Raw genomic sequence first — 18,076 nt, 5'->3', positions numbered from 1 at the left:
AAGTAAGTCTACAGTCTTTGGAAAAGAGTTGAGTATGCAGAAAAGTTTTACACAGAGCATTTTGAAGTGAATGAAGATGTTAACTGATACATTGCTAATGTAAGAATTGGTCAACTGCAAGGCTGGAGGGATTACAAATTTAATCATGGAAAGGCTTGACAGACAAAGGATTTTTTGTGGTTTACTTTCATCCTGGAATTTCCTGTTTTTCATTAAGCAGCATACCTAGTTGGAGGGAGTAGTTTATCTTCCAAAAGTAATACCTTTCTGTTTTTCAGAGGCCTAGGTGGAGAACTGATGAGACCAGCTGGTAGGTATCTCTGTACATATTAGATGACAAGTGCTGTTTTTATTGAAATAAATCTGCTATTGTCTGTTTGCTGTTTTATTCCTTTTGTCCTAACTTTTTAATCTCTTTTAGTATTCCATGGTTTGCTTGAAATTATTAACACTGAATATTGGGGGAGTTTTCACAAACTATGTGAGATGAATATTCAAGTCGGAAAATAAAGCACTCAAAAGTTAGAAAATGCCAGAACTCTTGTATTTTGGGCAACCTTAACTTATCGCTGTATGCATGCACCTTATTATGCAGTTTTTGATTACATGATGATATAATATTTTTCCATAGAAAGCCCATTTTGCAGTCAGATAATGAGGGTAAAAAAGTATTGATCATTTTTTGTATGAACTGGTCACCTTGATGTGAACAGTTCTCTTTCTCCAGAGACACTGAATTTTCATTTAGGAGCTCACCATCAGCATACTGTATAGGAGCATATTTGTAGTGTTAGCTACAGTAATGTCTATCTCTAGAGTTGCCTTGTAACACTAAGAAGATAGTGATCTTTAAACATATATCCATAAGATTGGTATTCATTCACCTGTAAGGATTCTAAAATACCATGGAATTAAACATTAAAATAATGATATTTCTGTATTTATGAATTAATGGAATTTTGGATTATTTTTATGGAGTAATTGTGTAAACATATAATTCTACTAATAGATTTTATGTTTTAAAATGGTGGAAGTAATATATATCAGTATGGATCCCACTGTAGGTATAAATGTGCCTCATACAAGCATTACTGGAATAGTAGTATCCACTGGTGTTAGTATCTTCCCTATACCTTCCCTATACACATTTTTGAGTAAAGACAAGAAAGGACAGATTTACAGTTGCCTTTTTTCCTATTCTTTCTTGTTATGGCAGCAAGTCAGAATTAAATCAGATACCTTATCTATTACTAGGGTGTAGGTTGTAGCTGTGTTGGTCTAAGGAAATAGGCAGACAAGGTTCTTTGGGTAAATCTGATATTTTTTATTAGTTGGGAAAACTAAGTAGTTGGAAAAAAAATTCTTAGCAAGCTTTTGGGTTTAAAAACCCTTCATCAGGTTGAGGAAGCATCTGCAGTTGATGTGTGCTCTTCCTGGATGGAATTCATTCATTCATTCCAAAGTTACACATAGCAATGGTAGAAAAGCATTACTCACATTAGATGTATTGAAGACTAACCGATTCAAACTGTTAAATCATCTGTTGCTACTAGTGGCCATTCTAAAAGTCAAGCCTTCTCCTTGCAACAGGGATCCAAATGAATAACAGCATGTCTCACTGTGCTATTAAGTGGCTGGTGCAGCTCCCTCACTGAACATTCAAGCTTACCCCACTAGAGCAAAAGGAGTGTCTTCTATTTGCTTAAAAATGTAGCAGTATTGTACATCTATCATGTGACAGCTTGGGGTTACTTGCTGAGTTAAAGATTGCCTTGGACTAGCTGCTAGTTCAGTTTGGATGCAAGTGCTACAGTCATTATTTACATTTTACAGCTGAAACTCATTGTTCCCATTCCCAGTGAAGACAGCATGTTCTAGTTTTGTAGAATGAGATCCACATTGATTTGTACTTAAAGAAGACATGCTGCTTACCTTCCAGTAACTGTAGTTCCTTGAACTGTTGCAGTCATGTGGATCCAATACATGTCCTTCAGTCCCGTCTTCAGTTACCACTGGCTTGGAGCTGTGAGGAAACTGAGGGGAGTCATGGTTTAACAGCTCTTTACACCCTAACATGGGAACACAAGGAATTCCAGGAAGGATACACAGCCCCATCCAACACAACTCTTAAAAGAAAAATCCAGTTGCGTATGTGTAAAATTCACTTAAACCTGTAGTGAGATCCTTGTTGATTACAAGATCCGAAAACAACAGTTACTTTACTGTCAGAAACATAATTCCCTTCTTTTCTTTTCTGTATGTTTATTATATTATGGCATTTCTGTTGTAATCTCTTCTGCCTTCAGTTTATTTTTAAGCAAACTCATGATATAATAAGATATATTTTCAGCCTAGCAAAATTTCTACAAGTTGGTGTTTTCATATTTGGTAAAAATAGATTTCTTTTTTTCCCCAGTCTGTGCTTTAATTGAAAAACTGTCTCTTTCAAAAATGCCATTTAGAGAGGATCCCATAATCGGTATGTAATTTCTTCAATAGCTTTACATTAACATTTCATGCTAGTTACATTCTCTGAGATTTAATGTAATATTAGCAAGTGATATTTTTTCTAGGAAGTTCCTGTGGCCCTTGTAGTAAGATGTTGATGAATTACAGTAGTCTAACAGTTGCACATCTCAGACTAGCACAGATCTTTTAGATGGGATGCTGTGGTTGAAGATTTTCTGTGTAGCAGTTGACTGAGTTACTTTTTGTTTGTTTTACCCCTAGGAAAGTCTGTTTTTTCTCAGAGAAATTGACAACCCCCTCCCATGAAAATCACAGTATTAGAGCGGGGAACTCAGTCTCCTTTTAAGGATTTCTTTTTTGATTGGGGTATATGTGTAACATTTGGAGTTTTTTTTAATTCTTCAAGTAAATAGTTCATGATGGAATTTTTATTTTCTCTCTCCCTCTCCTGGCCCTTTTCTGCTTACTGGGTCATGGAAGTTGTCATTTTGACTGAGAGACCCAGAAATAGCACTCTCATTATCACACATCCTGAATAAGACTGATGCTAGGTGCTCAGATTTTTGCCCCAGTAAAGGTCTTAACTCTTCAGGTTCAGAAATTATCAAGACTGATTCTTAGGGCTTGCCTATAGGGTGAATGGAACCAAAATAACAAACATGTTGTAATTTGCACCCTTATTTTCTTTGAACCAATCCCCCCCAAATAGATTTGAATAATTTCTGGTCATTGTAAATAGATGCCAGGAGACTGAAACCCATGTCAGTAAAATAATACTAGATACCTTTTCTGTTGCTCCAGGTGATTGGCAGTGGTTGATAAATGACAGTTTAAGAAGTCTGTCTCATGTTTCAAGCACAACAAGACAACAAATAAAGGTACTGTATTTTCTCCTTTTTGTTTCATTTTATTGAACAAACATTATAAAAGCAAACGTTCCAAATTTTATATTTTCCTTGTTATTCTTAGCAAAATGGCTGCCTTTATTATTGAACTTTCTGTCCTGCTTTCCCAACAAATAGTAAAAGGAAGACGTTTAATTTGTTTTGCTTTTTTTTCTCTCAACACCAGGAGAATTTGGTTTGAAATTGTATTATATGCCTTCTATAGACAAAGCAGCATGCTGGTTTGTGAGCTTCAGATGATCTAAAAATGGCTGTAAAAGTTGACCTCATTATCCCTTTTTGATAATATTTTAGACTAAATTTATTTAGACCATGTCTACACTGTGAGACTTAGCAAAGTTAATGAGAATCAACTAAAGGTAAGAAGACTGTTCATATTAGTGTGTGTTAAGCTCTTTGTAGGTTCAGAGTTAGAATGGCATTATTTCATCATAGGCAAATCTTCCTTACAGTGATTTACTGTCATCTTACTGTGATTTGAGGCAACTCTAAACCTAAGAAGATGCATCCACATGTTAACTTGGTCATATTGTTTATTCCTTTTATTGATTCATCTTAACTTTCCTGAGTATCCCCATGTATACATGGCCTCAGTTATTATAATTTGCCAGCACTATTGACACACACAGATGGTTGAAAAACGTATTTGTATTTCTTGTCTCTATCTTTACTCTGAAAATAATTCTGATGATATGTGAGACACAGTATAATCCAGTTTGTTAGTCTTCTAGCTTGTTGGTTCTGCAGTAGCCTAAATAAGGATTTTTGTCAGTAAATCAAGCAAATGCAATTTAAAATGCACACATGGGGAAGTTTTTGCATTCTTACATTTCTGACTATAAATAAAAAAAAAAAATCACATCTACAGTTTTTTCTGCTGGCCTGCCTTAGAAAATGTGTAATGTTAGGTATGGGAAGAGAAGGCAGAAAGATCTTTAAATCACTGGAGAATAATTAAAAGATAAAATTGGAGTTCTTGTATTATCCATAGGAATTGCAGGAATTTATCTGAGAAGTTTGACGGGTAATTTATTGTAGGAACTTATGGAACTGAACTCATTAACATGTGATCATAGACTTAGAGCCACAGACTTTGAACCACCCTGGCTGTGGGGCTTGCAGCGTGGGCAATGTCTTCAGCTGCAGGGCATGGGCAGTGTCTTCAGTGTACAGTGGTTGCTGCCGTGAGCCTCATGAAGCACGGGGTTTGCAGCAGAAGCAGCAGCAGCCTTCCCTCATGCTGTCCCTGCTCTGAGCTCCGTAGCGTATGTCAGCCCCACTGGCAGACTGGGGAGGTGTGGAGCTTGCAGTAAGGACAGCATTCTCCTTGCTACCACCATTGTGAGCCCTGCACAATCTCATCTCCTGTCATGCACATATGGTATGGCAGAAGGCACGCTTATATGGATTGTACATTAGATCCCATTGAGTCCAGCATTGTAGAGGGGCCCTCAAAAACACAAAGTGATCTTTTTCTTGACATTGTGCAGTCTTCTTGGCTCACATATTATATATAGTATCATGCAATTAAAATTGAGAAAGAGCTTTTACATCCATTGCTCCTGTATTTAGTTCCATTGTGGTTCTACTTGGTTGAGAAGATCATTTTAATTGATTATCATCATTCCAAAATACTTGTGAAGTAATGGAAGTAAGTAATATTAGATTAAATAATATTGTTTTTTCAAAATCTCTCACTCATCACTGAAAATATTTTTGAGAGTAGAAACAGTAGAAAACTTGTTAATATGACACCTTATTTCACTTACACCGAGGACATCTGTGTTATTATAAAGCATTTTTATTAGTATGGAATAAAGAGTTCCTTTTCTTTTTATATGCTCCCAGCTTTATTATGACTTTGGTCAACACTGTGCTTACCTGAAAAATATTGTTCTACCATGATTATTATTAGAAATCTTTCCACATTTCTCTGACAACGTCACTATCAGTATTGTTTTCTATGCTTCTGACACAAGTCAGTATAAAAGCATGGTAGTTAATGCATATAGTATAACCATCAGTCTCATTCTAAACTTAGATCACATAACCGTATTGACTGACTGAAAAACTCAAACTGTCCTGTTGGGCATATTGTTTCTGTGATGTTTGATTTTTTTTTTTCCTCGGTTGCAAAATAGAGTTGTAATTTATGATTTTGGAAACAATACACCCATTGGAATATAAGAATGACTTATATCACACACTGCTAGTTTTAGCTGGAAGTCTCTCAGCTAAACTGGAAATATAGTATACATAAATCAGTAATAATAACCTTTTAAAGTTCAATGCAGTCTCTTAATATAATCCATAACATTTAAGAATAACAGTATGACCTGCTTTTACTCTTGTACATTGGTTTAAAGGTACTTGCACAAGATAATGTAGTAAAAGGTAAAAAAAATTATTAACAGTTGTTAAAAAGAACATTACAGATAATTTTGTCTCATTCCTGTTGTCATTCTGAACTTGTGAGTATGCTTCTTTTGAAGTAGAACCTTGAAAGTGTTATATTAGATGAAAACTGTATTAAGCCCCCATTTTTTCTTTTCATTTTAGGAAGCTGCTGTCTCTGCACTTGCTGCATTGTGTAATGAGTACTACGTCAATGAACAGGGAGAAGCCAGTCCAGCTCTACAAGGTAAATGATTCATGTTGGCTGTACAAGTTAAGATTCACTGGTGGCATAATGGGCTTTAAAACAGCACAACACTGGATTAGGAAATTCTGAAGGCCCTGCCCAGTTATGTACCATTTTAAGGTACATTTAATTGGTTGCATATATTTATAGAAATAATGTATGCTATCTTTATGTTCTTTATGGAAAACAGCCTTGGAGAGATGAAAGACACTGTATGCACATAAGACAGTGATGTTTACAATATATTGCTTGCTGTTTTGAATAGCTAATCCTGGCTTAACTATGAGATAAAGGAATGACTTATTTATCGTTGAACATTTAGTCTGTTAACAATCCAACTAGGATGTTTATAAATGCCCAAACTATGATCTACTAATGCATATGTATACCTAGGCCAGTGGTTCTCAACCTTGCATACCGAGTGATATATGCATTTTCCTAAATATTATGCATACTGTACTACCCAGGGTGGGGCCAGAGTCAGACCCACAGCAACGTCCTGCTCTCCCTGCCTTTGCCCAAGCAGCATCTGATAGAAAAGAGAAGAGGCAGAGACTGGGGAGTGAGGGGAAGGGGCAGGGATTATGGGGAGTGGTAGGGTGGGGCAAAGCCTGTGGGGAGCTGGGAGTGTGGGGGTGAGAGGTGCAGGAAAGATGCAAGGGAAAGGAGTTGGGTAGGGCAGAGGGAAAGAGAGCCACCTGACCCTCTCCTCCCAGCCACTGCTTTCCCTGCTGTAGCAGTGGCTGGGGATGAATTATAAGACAACCCTATAATAATTTAGATTTTATACCTGGAAGATTGTAACTAATTTATAGAATCTTAATTACTGGGGAGTCATTAGGATTCATCTGCATTCAGGGTCGACTTAGATTCAAGTAAATACGCTATGTATGGGGGGAAAACTATATCATCCCCTCTATCCAGTGAACTGTATAAGTACCAGAATAATAATAATAATGCTATTCAAGCAGGCCTAAGGAGCAATGGAGGTATTAAAGCAATGGGATTTTGATAGTATTTCACTACTGTTACATTATAGCCTGGTAGGAAAAACCACTATAAAAACAAAGTCTTAATTAGTCTGCAGTGTTGCTATCTTCTTGCTTCTTTCATTTCTCATTTCTCTTTTCTTGCTACTTCCTCTCCTGTATTCTGTTCTTATCTGCTATATCCTTTTCCATTTGTTTAAATTTTTACTTATTTTCTGTCCTCCCAGTTTAACTTTTGATAATTTTCTAATCTTCTCTGTGATAACTGCAGGTCCTATTAAATTTCAGAGATTTCATGAGCTGCATTGTTTCACCAAGTCCTATACCCTTAGGGGACATGTATATTGGTGTTGTCTCAGGGAGAGCAAATTACTACTATGGAGAAGTTACCAGTAAATAGCTGCTTCTTCCCTTTCAGTAACTTTTTATATTTTATGTCATTTTACTGACATTTTCAATTTGAAATTAACATAATCCACAGCATGTCTGATGCAAACTGAATATCTGGGATGCTGTCATTAAGTGCCTGGTATGTACTTATGGTCTCAGGTATCTGCATTATGTCCTCCTGATTTGGAAAGTTTTAAAATAATAAATGTGTCTACAATGTAAGTCTGTTAACTCTTGGGTAGGGATGTAGTTTCTTCATGTGATGATTTAGTTAAAACATGCTGACTGCATGGGGATTTAAACAAATCACAGTGGAGTCATGAGTTGTGATTAAATGCAGTTTCTTATGGCAACCTAATAATTCTTCCTGTAGCAAATATTGCCTAATCATTTAACTCCTGGATGCCAGACAGCAGCTTGATTATTATAATCATCATAGATACTCTGATTCTTATCTCCCTTTCAAGGATTACAATAAAAGATTTTATATAAACTGCAGCTTTGGGGCAGAGGTATCCTAATTTTGCATAGCCACAGGTTTTTTTGCTCTATTTTGCAGCATTTGTTCTTCATTAAAAGAAGAATTTAGTACAGTAGCTTAACTGTCTGAAAAATCTGCAGACTGCTCATTAGCTGCATGATAAAGTGTACAGTAAGATAGGTCTTACTCTACCTCAACTATGCAGTTTGTCCAGTAAAAGATATCACCCAAAGAAATCCTTGTTTCATACAGTAAGAAATTCATATCTCTCTCTCTCTCTCACATGTTCTCTCATTCTCTCTCATGCAAGCAGACATACACGTCACACAGCTTATGTGGCAGTATGCTGTATGCTTTGTGTTGGACGCTTCATATAAGGTCAATATGCAGTAAAAATATATACACACACATGGATTCCCCCCCTCCTATTTTTTTTCCTTTGTTTTCCTTTAATCCATTTTTATTTTGGTCTACTTCCCCTCAGTTAGATACTTCTTTTTGTCCCAGCATGGTATTCTCCTCCCCTGCTTGGATCTAGTTATTGTTACTTTTCGTTTCGGTAGTTTCATCTTCTCATTCTACTGTTATTAGTTGTCACATGTCAGCATAGAGGTGCTGTGGTGTGCGGGCTGATGATTTCCATCTAGAATACAAGCTATCTCTGGGAAGGCCCATGTTTTTGTGATCTCTCTGGTGCTCTGTATCTGGTTAAATGGTAATTACTGTTGTTTTAGAAGTAGTGCCATGCTGAGTGTCATAAAACCTGAAGATATGTGAACCTTCACTGAGTTCTTGTTTGAATATAAGCCCTATTTAAACTTGTTGCTTTGGTTTAAAAATAATACATAAATTTTAATTATTTTTACTAATCTTAGCTTAACTGTGACTCTTTTGAAAGGCAGGATTAAGATTGGTGTAAATTATGTCTTTGTTATTTAAAGCATATTCAGAGAATAAGTAAATTAAAAAAAAATGTTGGTAAATCAAATATTTTGTTCTCCATGGTATTCTAGTCTATTTTAGAGAATTTTTATTCAGCCTTTTTGTTCATTGCTTAGTCAGCTCTATAATGTAATGAATGATGCAGTAACTGGTTTTCACATTGCAACTTTCTAGATGAGCTGGTGAAGCAGTATATTTCAGAACTCCAGAACACAGAGGAAATGATCCGTTGTGGTTTTTCATTAGCCCTGGGGGCCCTTCCAAGATTTCTGTTGAAAGGCAAGCTCCAACAGGTGAGATACAGTGTGGTCCTTGCACTGAAAAGAGGGTACAAGTTTTAAATGCTTCAGGAAGTAGTTTGAATGAAATCTCTGTGTTTAAACAAATAAACAGTAATGTTGATTATAGTATAAAAGTATTGGCTTATAAAACAATAATCCCAAAGCAATGACTCTGGCTTGTTGCAGATTCAAATGCTTGAAACTGGGACCTTTCTGGGAAGTGTCAAGCAGAAGCCAGAAAATGAACAAGAGTAGTAGATGTGGGGTGGTATCCCTTTCTCCTTAGAAAAAGAAGATTGGTGGGGCAGAGTGGAGAGAAGCATGCAAGGCCCACTGTTCATACTGCACTTGTACTAGGGATAGTTTCATTATCTACTGAGTATAAATCAAGCAACCATCATAAACATTATATTGACTTTCAATTTTTTTTAATATTATTTGCTTAGATTTTAGATGGTTTGAAAAAAGTTACTTCCATCTCGCCGAAGAATGTGCACTTTGCAGAATCAAGGAGAGACGCCCTGAAAGCAATAGCAAAGTATGTTTTGTCAATTTTATTTTCATTCATCTGTTAAGGCCCTGACTGCTGCTGCCATGACATGGTCTGCCTGGTTCTGGCTGTTGCTGCTCCTGTTACAGCAGTGGTGTGGTGTCTCTGGAGAAGGCTGCAGTGCTTCTGTGGGGAAGACTTCTTGGGTAGCTGTCACTTTGGTGCCCTCTCCAAGTTAGTACTTGGTGCTGGTGTCCTGCTGATCCACCCGTGGTTATGCTACTGGCATTGTCAGGCGCATATATACATACATTCACAACGCCTTGGCCTGGAGCATTAGGAAGGTGATGCAAAGGCATGTTCTGTGGCCAGGCAGCAATAGGGAGCTGCTCCTTGAAGTGGAGAAAATGTGGTGGGGGGAATGGAGCACTGTGGGATGATGATGGAGCAAGAGACTCTTTTTCTGAATGTATATGAGAGAGGAGCTTGTTTGCCCAAAATAGTAGTGCATGAGCAAAAGGAAGTCCTGACCTGTTTTTTTCTTTAACTCCATTTTCATTAGCATTTTTGTTTTTCTCTGTTATAGGGTTTGTCAGACAGTAGGTGTGAAGGGAGAAGGATCCCAGGATGAATTTGTCTGCAAAGATAATATTGTTCAGATTTATACTACATTACTTCATAGGATGACTGATTATACTACAGATAGCCGAGGAGATGTTGGAGCATGGTAAGGCGTCTCATGTTTGGAGAGACTGATAAATTAAAAAATTAAGTTTCTTTCTCTTGGTACATGTTACTATTGATGCAAGAAATATATAATTAGAAGCTTTTTAGATGCTGTATTTTCAAATGCTGCGGAAAATGGGATCTATTCAAGCCCTTTTGATTCAAATAGACTCAAAAAATGCACCAGAGAAAATGAAGGTAGTAATTATTTACCTTTCCTTCAGAAGAAATAAGTTGAATTGTAGCAGCATATGAAATGTACATTTAAAGCTAACTGAGGCTCAGGTCTTTTCTGACTTAAAGATCCCATACTTTTCTTTTCAGTGATGAGAACATGAAAATAAATATTAATCAGTTGTGAGGGCGATTATCCTTGGACGTCAGAAATAAATACAGCCTTGAAATCTTCTGAATTTCCAGTCCTAATCAAAGAGCTAATCAAAAGGGAACTTGAATAGTACTTTTAACTTTTAACTTTATATTTTTTGACCGGTAGAGGGAGTAGTTGTATAATCTTTCAGAGAATTCAAAACACCTCTTCAAAACAAAAGTTATGGTAATCTTTACTGACCTCAGGGTTTAATGACTTCATCTTATATATGTAAATACTAATCAAAATATAATATTATGTTTATAAGAGGTTTGTGTTGATGGTGTGCTTTAGTCTTCAGATTATAGTACGTACAGAAGAGAGAGTTGGTTCCATATAAAAGATATGTTAACCAAAAGAGAGCAGTCTGTTCTGTCCCCTCACTAAAGCAGGATGGACAATGTGATTGTTAGATAAGGAGCTTTGTTTTAAATTAAAACTTGTAGCGAGGTGCTAAGATATCTAAAATTTAGGATTTCAGATTGCTTTTTGGAGATCCCTGTAACTATTGAGTACAATACAGTGAATGGGAATTGCATGTTTTTCACCATTATATTACAAATTTCCAGAAGGAAAACATTGGAAAAAACATTAAAATGAAGTCCTCTATAGACATATATTCAGTGAGGAAATAATAATCTTGTTAGATCTCTGTTGTTATAGGTATTATATAGGCAGGTGTGCCTGACCAGTGGCAGGTCCAGGTGGAGGTGCAGTAGTGCAGTTCCACCCTGTTTTGATTCCTGCTCCACCCAAACTTTAAAACCAACTGCCTAGGAGGGATAGCTGCAATTCTATTCAGATAGTGCTGAAACAGTCATAGTTTCATAGTTAGTAGGGTTGGAAGTGACCTGAGCAGATCATCAAGTCCGACCCCCTGCCATGCAGGAAAGAGTACTGGGGTCAATTAACTTCATGGATCATTATTACCTCCCTATTTCCTGTTAATCACTCTCCATTCCATGGGTTTTAATGAACCTCTATTCTTTTTTTAGTGGTCTTTATATTTCACTATTCAGACTACCCTTTCTTCTGAAATTTTGCTGTCTGTTACTCATTCCCAATAATATCGCTCTTCTATTTTACAGCCCTGGAGACTCTTTTTAGTAGGGCTGTGCGAGGCTTCGGACAGAGCTTCAGATCCGGAGATGCTTCGGACGCTTCGGCATCTGAAGCAGCATGTCTGGGTTGAAGCGCTGGCTTCGTTAGGCTTCAGAGCTGCCTCGGAGATTTGGCCGTAGGAGATAATGGGGAAACAATAAAATAGCTATAACTTTGTTGTTTTGTGTCTGATTTGGATGAAAGTTTCAGGGTTGGTAGACTCTGCAAAGAGCATGATGCCTGCCAAGTTTGAAGAAGATCGTTGCAGTGGTTTTGAGGGAACTGCACCCCAAATTCTTGAAAGCAAATCTCATGTCATGTCTAGGCATTACAACATAAGGGGGTAAAAACTGCAGGGATGATAGCCTCTGCTGAGGCCACAAAGCCTTTCAAGAAGGTTGGTGCAGGGGTTTGGGGGGAACTGCACCCCAGATTCTTGAAAGCAGAACTCCTTTCGCATGTATGTGTTACACCACAGGGTAGTCAAAACTGCAGGGCTGGTAGTGCTTACTGAGGCCACAAAGCCTGCCAAGTTTCAAGAAGATTGGTGCAGGGGTTTGGGGGGAACTGCATCTCAAGCTGCAGACAAGCAAAACTTGTGACATGGGTGACACTGTGTGTTAAGGGTGACAGCTGTAGGGATGGTGGCCCCTGCTGCAGCCACGAAGACTGCCAGCTGTCGAGATCGGTACGTGGGGGTTCTGGGGCCCTGCACCCCTACCTGCTGACAGGCAAAACTCATGCCATGGGTGCTTGTGGGACTGACTGTCTCTGTCTTGGGGTGTGGGAGACACTATTGCAGGCCTGGCTGTTAAAGCTACTGTGTTACCAGTTACCAGTCAATCATGATTCATTCAGGGACCAGCTCAATACACAGGACCTAGCTAAGGTAACCAGTTAATTACCATCAATTAGCACCTACAAAACCAGGCTAAGGAGAGGAAATAATCAATACAATCAACTGCCCCAAGACAGAGACCATCAGTCCCACAAGCACGCATGTCACGAGTTTTGCCTGTCAGCAGCTAGGGGTGCAGGGCCCCAGAACCCCCCTACACTGACGTCCTCCACAGCTGGCAGGCTTTGTGGCGGCAGCAGGGACCATCGTTGCTGCAGCTTTCACCCTGCTGCGCCTTAACACGCAGTGTCACCCAACTCACGAGTTTTGCTTGTCTGCAGCTTGAGGGGCAGTTCCCCCCAAACCCCTGCACCGATCTGCTTGAAATTTGGCAGGCTTTGTGGTCTCAGTAAGAGCTACCAGGCCTGCAGTTTTGACCCCCGCCCCCCATTTGTAACACATAGACGTGACAGGAGTTTTGCTTTCAGGAATTTGGGGTACAGTTCCCCCAAAACCCCTGCACCAATCTTCTTGAAACTTGAAGGGCTTTGTGGCCTCACAAGGAAACACCACCCCTGTAGTTTTCACCTCCTGTGGTGTAACGCACAGCTGTGACATGAGTTTGGCTTTCAAGAATTAGGGGTACAGTTCCCCCCCGCCCAGCCCCTGCACCGATCTTCTTGACACCTGGCAGGCTTCATGCTCTCAGCAGAGGCTACTACCCCTGCAAGTGTCACCCAAATCAGACAAAAACCAACAAAGTTATAGATATTTCATTGATTCCTCATTATACCCTATGGCTGGATGTCTGAGGCTGGATGCCAGATTGAAGCAGAAACTAGGTCCAGAGCTCCAGATCAGATCACTGCCATCCAAAGCGACTGGATCCAAAGCTGGATTGGGTCGCTGCCAGCTTGCACAGGCCTAGTTTTTAGCTTTAGCTCAAGGAGGTCGTTTCATTGGAGACTTCCATCTTTTATTTTCCCTGATCATTTTGTGGGATCCCTGTCTAGAGAAGTGAATCAGCTAGAGCACCATACTCTTTCTTTGTAGGCATGGAAAAGTTGGATTTAGCAAGGAACATTTTTTGGATAGTTACTGCAGTGTGTGCTCTTATCCATCAGGGAACTTTTCAATAGCAACATACATGCTTCTGGACATGAAATTAAGTAGTATTTGTATTTGAATTGGGATCTTAAAATGATTGTCTCTTCTTTGCAGCAAGTGCAGACAACAGAAGCACACTCGCTTATGAGATTAACCAATTACAATCGTATTGCGTCCTGTCTTTTTGACATAGGTTGTTAGAAGATTCTTAACATTTCTTGTGATAATTTCCAAGTTAAATGAAAATACGGACTCTGACTTAAAGCAAAAAACTTCTTGAGAATTATTGTGCTCTCATATCATCTACTTCCCAGTGAATAATTCTCCTTATTGCACCTTCAGCTGGGAGATGCTATTCTTGTTGTGGTTACTGTAATGCATTATTAACATTTAGTCCCCAGCCTGTTGATCATGGTTCTGTTCTCTTGCTTTAAAACAAAATCCCAAACATCATAAATGTTTTTAAATATAGTAACATTTCTCACCCCATTTTTAGGGTACAGCATTATTCATATTTTCTGTTTTCTATTATGATGGAATATGTTTGCTTTATATTATTTTACAAAAATCACTTACATTTTAGAAATAGGATGGAATGATTGCTATTTATTAATAGTACAACAGTGTAAAAATATGGTGGTTTCCATATAGATGGGAAAAGAACCTACAGTCTTCAATCCATAGAGCCTTTAGGGCTATAAGAGAAAATAATTTCTAGAATTTACAGTTGCCTCACTTCAAGCAGTAATGCATGCTGCTGTATTTGTACAAACGTGTTTTCTATCAATCTGTAAAACTACATGAATATACATTTGGTATGAGCTAAATGTTTCATTATTGCTGCTAATGAGAGCTGTTTGTAACTGAGAGATCCTTGTTTACTGTTTTTATTCCTTAAATATATAGCAGTCAGACTATTTGATTTATACTAAATAGCGCAAAATACTACAGTGCAACCTTTTCATTTTTCATGTGTGCATAAACCAGAAATAACCAGATATAAACCAGAAAATGCCTTTTCTTTTATAATCCCTTTGAACTACTTTCATATTTGTTTCGGACTCTGAGTGGGTTGGCTACCTTCCCAAGACTAGTGTTGATTTTGGTCTTTGGATTTCAGTAACAACAAGAATGATTATATTTTTGAAGGCCAAGACATTTGTGATGTAGATGACTTGTGGTGATCTTTAGCCTAACATTGCTACCCAGTTCTGATCAGTGGACCCATTATTCAGTGTTACGCAAACTTTAAAGGCCACAGTTTTAAAAGAAGAAAAAAAATCTTTTCTGCCATTTGAGCTTATTTTTATCTTTCTGTTTAAGTAATGAATAATAGGTTGCTTTATATACTGCTTGTAAGGTTTTTTTTACATATCTGAAATAGTATATATGTCTATGAAAGAGTCTTCCAAGTTATTTTGGATTGGACTTATTAAAATAATAAGGTTGATGCTGTATGAAGGAAGTTATATATTTATTTTTTCTTACTATTTTACTTTTTCAGTAAACCTACACAAATTGTTATACTTTGGGTTATACAGATTTGATAATGTTCTGTCAAATTGTGTGCAGCCTATATTGAGATGGTTAATGGAACTGTTGGGAGTTCACTTATAAATGGCACTGCCTAAATCACTTTATGCATTAGGACACCATTTCTGTTAATCTTAATGTGTCTGGTGCAGCCTAAAATTTGTAGGCATGTATGCCTTAAACTCTTTTCTGGGATCTGACAAGCTATCTCTACAGATCTGTTTTGAGTCGGATTTGAAATCCAGTGCAGTTTTTGTCCTGGATGTCTTTTTAAATGCCCTTTGAACATACTGAGACAGGCTAATCTGCAATCTTAACCAATGAGTAGTGAATCAGACAGATTAGATCATAATGAAGTATTATAAGTTTCTTCCTATCATGGACTGTTCATCCTGTCTCCATTGGATTAATTTCTGTGTTGGATACTTCTTGATTACCAGTAATTTTCAGTTATTCGGTCATGTAGGATTCCTTCTACACAGAACTTATTCATTCTAAATCTGTCTGCCCATATAACAGATACGGGCTGCATGCAACACTCAGTCAACTTTGTGCTAAGATATAGCTAGGTATACAGTCTCAGGAGATTGGAAACTCCACAGCAACTTGAGCTAAATTAAAGAACAGGAAGTTTTATTGAATTGAGTATGAAATAAAAACAGAAGGACCTTCCTTGTGCTATTTAAAATACTGTTAGATTATAACTCTACTGTCCCATCATCTTAATTTTCTGTGTGGTGCAGAATTTTGTATTGAAAAAACCTGTCATAAAAGTTTTTTGGGGGAAACTGCAGGGGAGCTGGTGGCAGATGCAAGGACCTCTGGCATCTGCATGGCTTAGCTAAATTTGCAAGGTTTTCTTTGCAAGTTTTAAGAGCTGGACACTCCATTTTATTTCAAATGAAAGTTTAGAATCAGAAGTGTGTATTTTTAGAAAATAAAATACAGCTGTAGAATTTTGCTTCATAAATATGGACTATACAGAATGCTGATTAAAAAGTTCCATAACCTTGAGGAAAGAAGATGGTAAGCGTGATTTTAAAAAATCCCATAAAAGTCAAACATGGACCGAAATCATAAAAGTGCATATTATTTAGGAATGAGGAGATGAGATAAGGGTATAGACATGTTGAACATATCTTTTTGCCTATCATTAGTTAACCAACTGTAACTATCTAAATGCATGTTAGTTTGTCCCCTGCACTTTTGTCAAAAAGCCAAGAACCTGTTGGGATTTTACATAAATCAAATTTGTCTCTAGAAAGACTTTCACATATTAGGCAACTTAAGTACAAAGGCAGATGCCTCAAGCTAAATAGGTAATTACCACCATGAATGGGAACTACAGTAGCACAACCCATAACCGACAACATGATCTAGATATGGATAATAATGACAGTCATACAATTTGTGTAACATTATTTTATGGTAGAATGCTGTTAATCCCTACAGACCACCATGTAGTTTAAAACAACAATAATAAACCATAATATACAAGTTTTGGGCAACTGTGCATGTGAAGCCCAGAGGACAGTGGCGATTGGCTGTGGGGGCTCTGCCTCCTTAGGCAGGGAGGGAACCGCTGCCAGCTCAGGCAGGGAGGCAGGAGCCCCGCTGCTCCATAGGTGGAGGCGGAGGTGGAGGCGGAGGTGGGTCGGGCGGTGGGGAGGAAGGAGCTGCTGCAGCCACCTCCTGAGGCAAAGGGAAGCCCGACTACTCTGTGGGAAGAGGTGGAGGTTAGGGAGCTGCCACCACTGCCCATGCCTCGTCGGGCAGAGGGAAGCCCTGCTGCTCCATGGGAGGAGGCGGAGGTGGGGGGCAGGGAACCTCTGCCACCTCAGGTCGAAGGAAGCCCTGCTGCTCCATGGGAGGAGGCGGAGGTGGGCAGGAGGGAGGGACCTGCTGCTGCCACCATTGCCTCTCAGGTGGTGGGAAGCCCTGCTGCTCAGTGGGAGGAGGCGGAGGTGGGGCAGGCGGGGCAGGGAGAGAGCTGCTGGTGCTGCCTCAGGTGGAGGGAAGCCACGCTGCTTCGCAGGAGGAGGGAGAGATGGGCAGGGAGGAGGGAGCCACCATGTCAGAGGCTGGAGGAGGATGTGATGGCAGCAGAGGGACTGTTTACATGGCTGGCCCCGAAGGATGAGCAGGAGAGGAGGAGAGTCATGTAAATACTCCATCTTTCATGATGGGCAATTAGCTAGTGTCATAATAATCCTTGTCAAAGTTCAATTTTTTGTTGTTGCCCTTTTTATTACTTGCTCTGGGGCAAGGGCCCACATTTTCTACCTCTTCTGTTTGCTGCCAAAGCTGTCATTAAAACTTGCTGCTGCAGACAAAACATGGGCTTTCCCACCCTTGCTCTGATGGAGATGAGGAATAAATGATTCATACGGCCATTAAAATTTATTCTTCTTACTTGAATAAGAAAGAAGACATGTTGTAAAGCTGCGTTTTGTATTGTTTTAGTTGTGATATTTCTGTATGGGAGAGCTGGCACTTGCTTACCAATGAGTGACAATTTGCATGTGTTAGTTTCTCCTAGTGGCTAGTGCTTTTTGTGTTTAAAGAGACCACCCACAGTTTTTTAGTCCCCTGAGTATGAGCATGCATTATGGATAGGATGCATTAAATATTTTAAGAAAATATACTTGCCTATAATTGTTCTGTGAATGTATAAACTAAAATAGATCCACACATGACCATTCACGTTCCTGGCAAATGTGGTGATATATGTTTACGTATCTGAATTAGTAAAAGATCTTATGTATGCTGGTGTGATAACTGCATTCTTTCACAGAGGTGAAATGTAGCATGTG

At 38.6% G+C, this 18,076-nt stretch overlaps 1 protein-coding gene across 1 annotated transcript in view; it reads left to right on the top strand.

Moving 5' to 3' along the window:
• TBCD (tubulin folding cofactor D) overlaps window positions 1-18,076 on the top strand; it is a 220,676-nt gene that overhangs the window by 154,774 nt on the left and 47,826 nt on the right. The window contains exons 23-29 of the mRNA XM_090061103.1: window positions 279-310; window positions 2,417-2,479; window positions 3,271-3,347; window positions 5,934-6,015; window positions 8,992-9,110; window positions 9,545-9,636; window positions 10,175-10,315. Coding sequence (XP_089917229.1) covers window positions 279-310; window positions 2,417-2,479; window positions 3,271-3,347; window positions 5,934-6,015; window positions 8,992-9,110; window positions 9,545-9,636; window positions 10,175-10,315 — 606 coding nt within the window. The remainder of the gene's footprint in view (window positions 1-278; window positions 311-2,416; window positions 2,480-3,270; window positions 3,348-5,933; window positions 6,016-8,991; window positions 9,111-9,544; window positions 9,637-10,174; window positions 10,316-18,076) is intronic.

Source organism: Crocodylus siamensis, chromosome 8, assembly GCF_052110815.1.
Source record: "Crocodylus siamensis isolate JL-2025a chromosome 8, ASM5211081v1, whole genome shotgun sequence".
Taxonomy (NCBI): domain Eukaryota; kingdom Metazoa; phylum Chordata; order Crocodylia; family Crocodylidae; genus Crocodylus; species Crocodylus siamensis.
The sequence above is the reverse complement of the archived record's forward strand: the minus strand, read 5'-3'. Positions and strand labels throughout refer to the sequence as shown.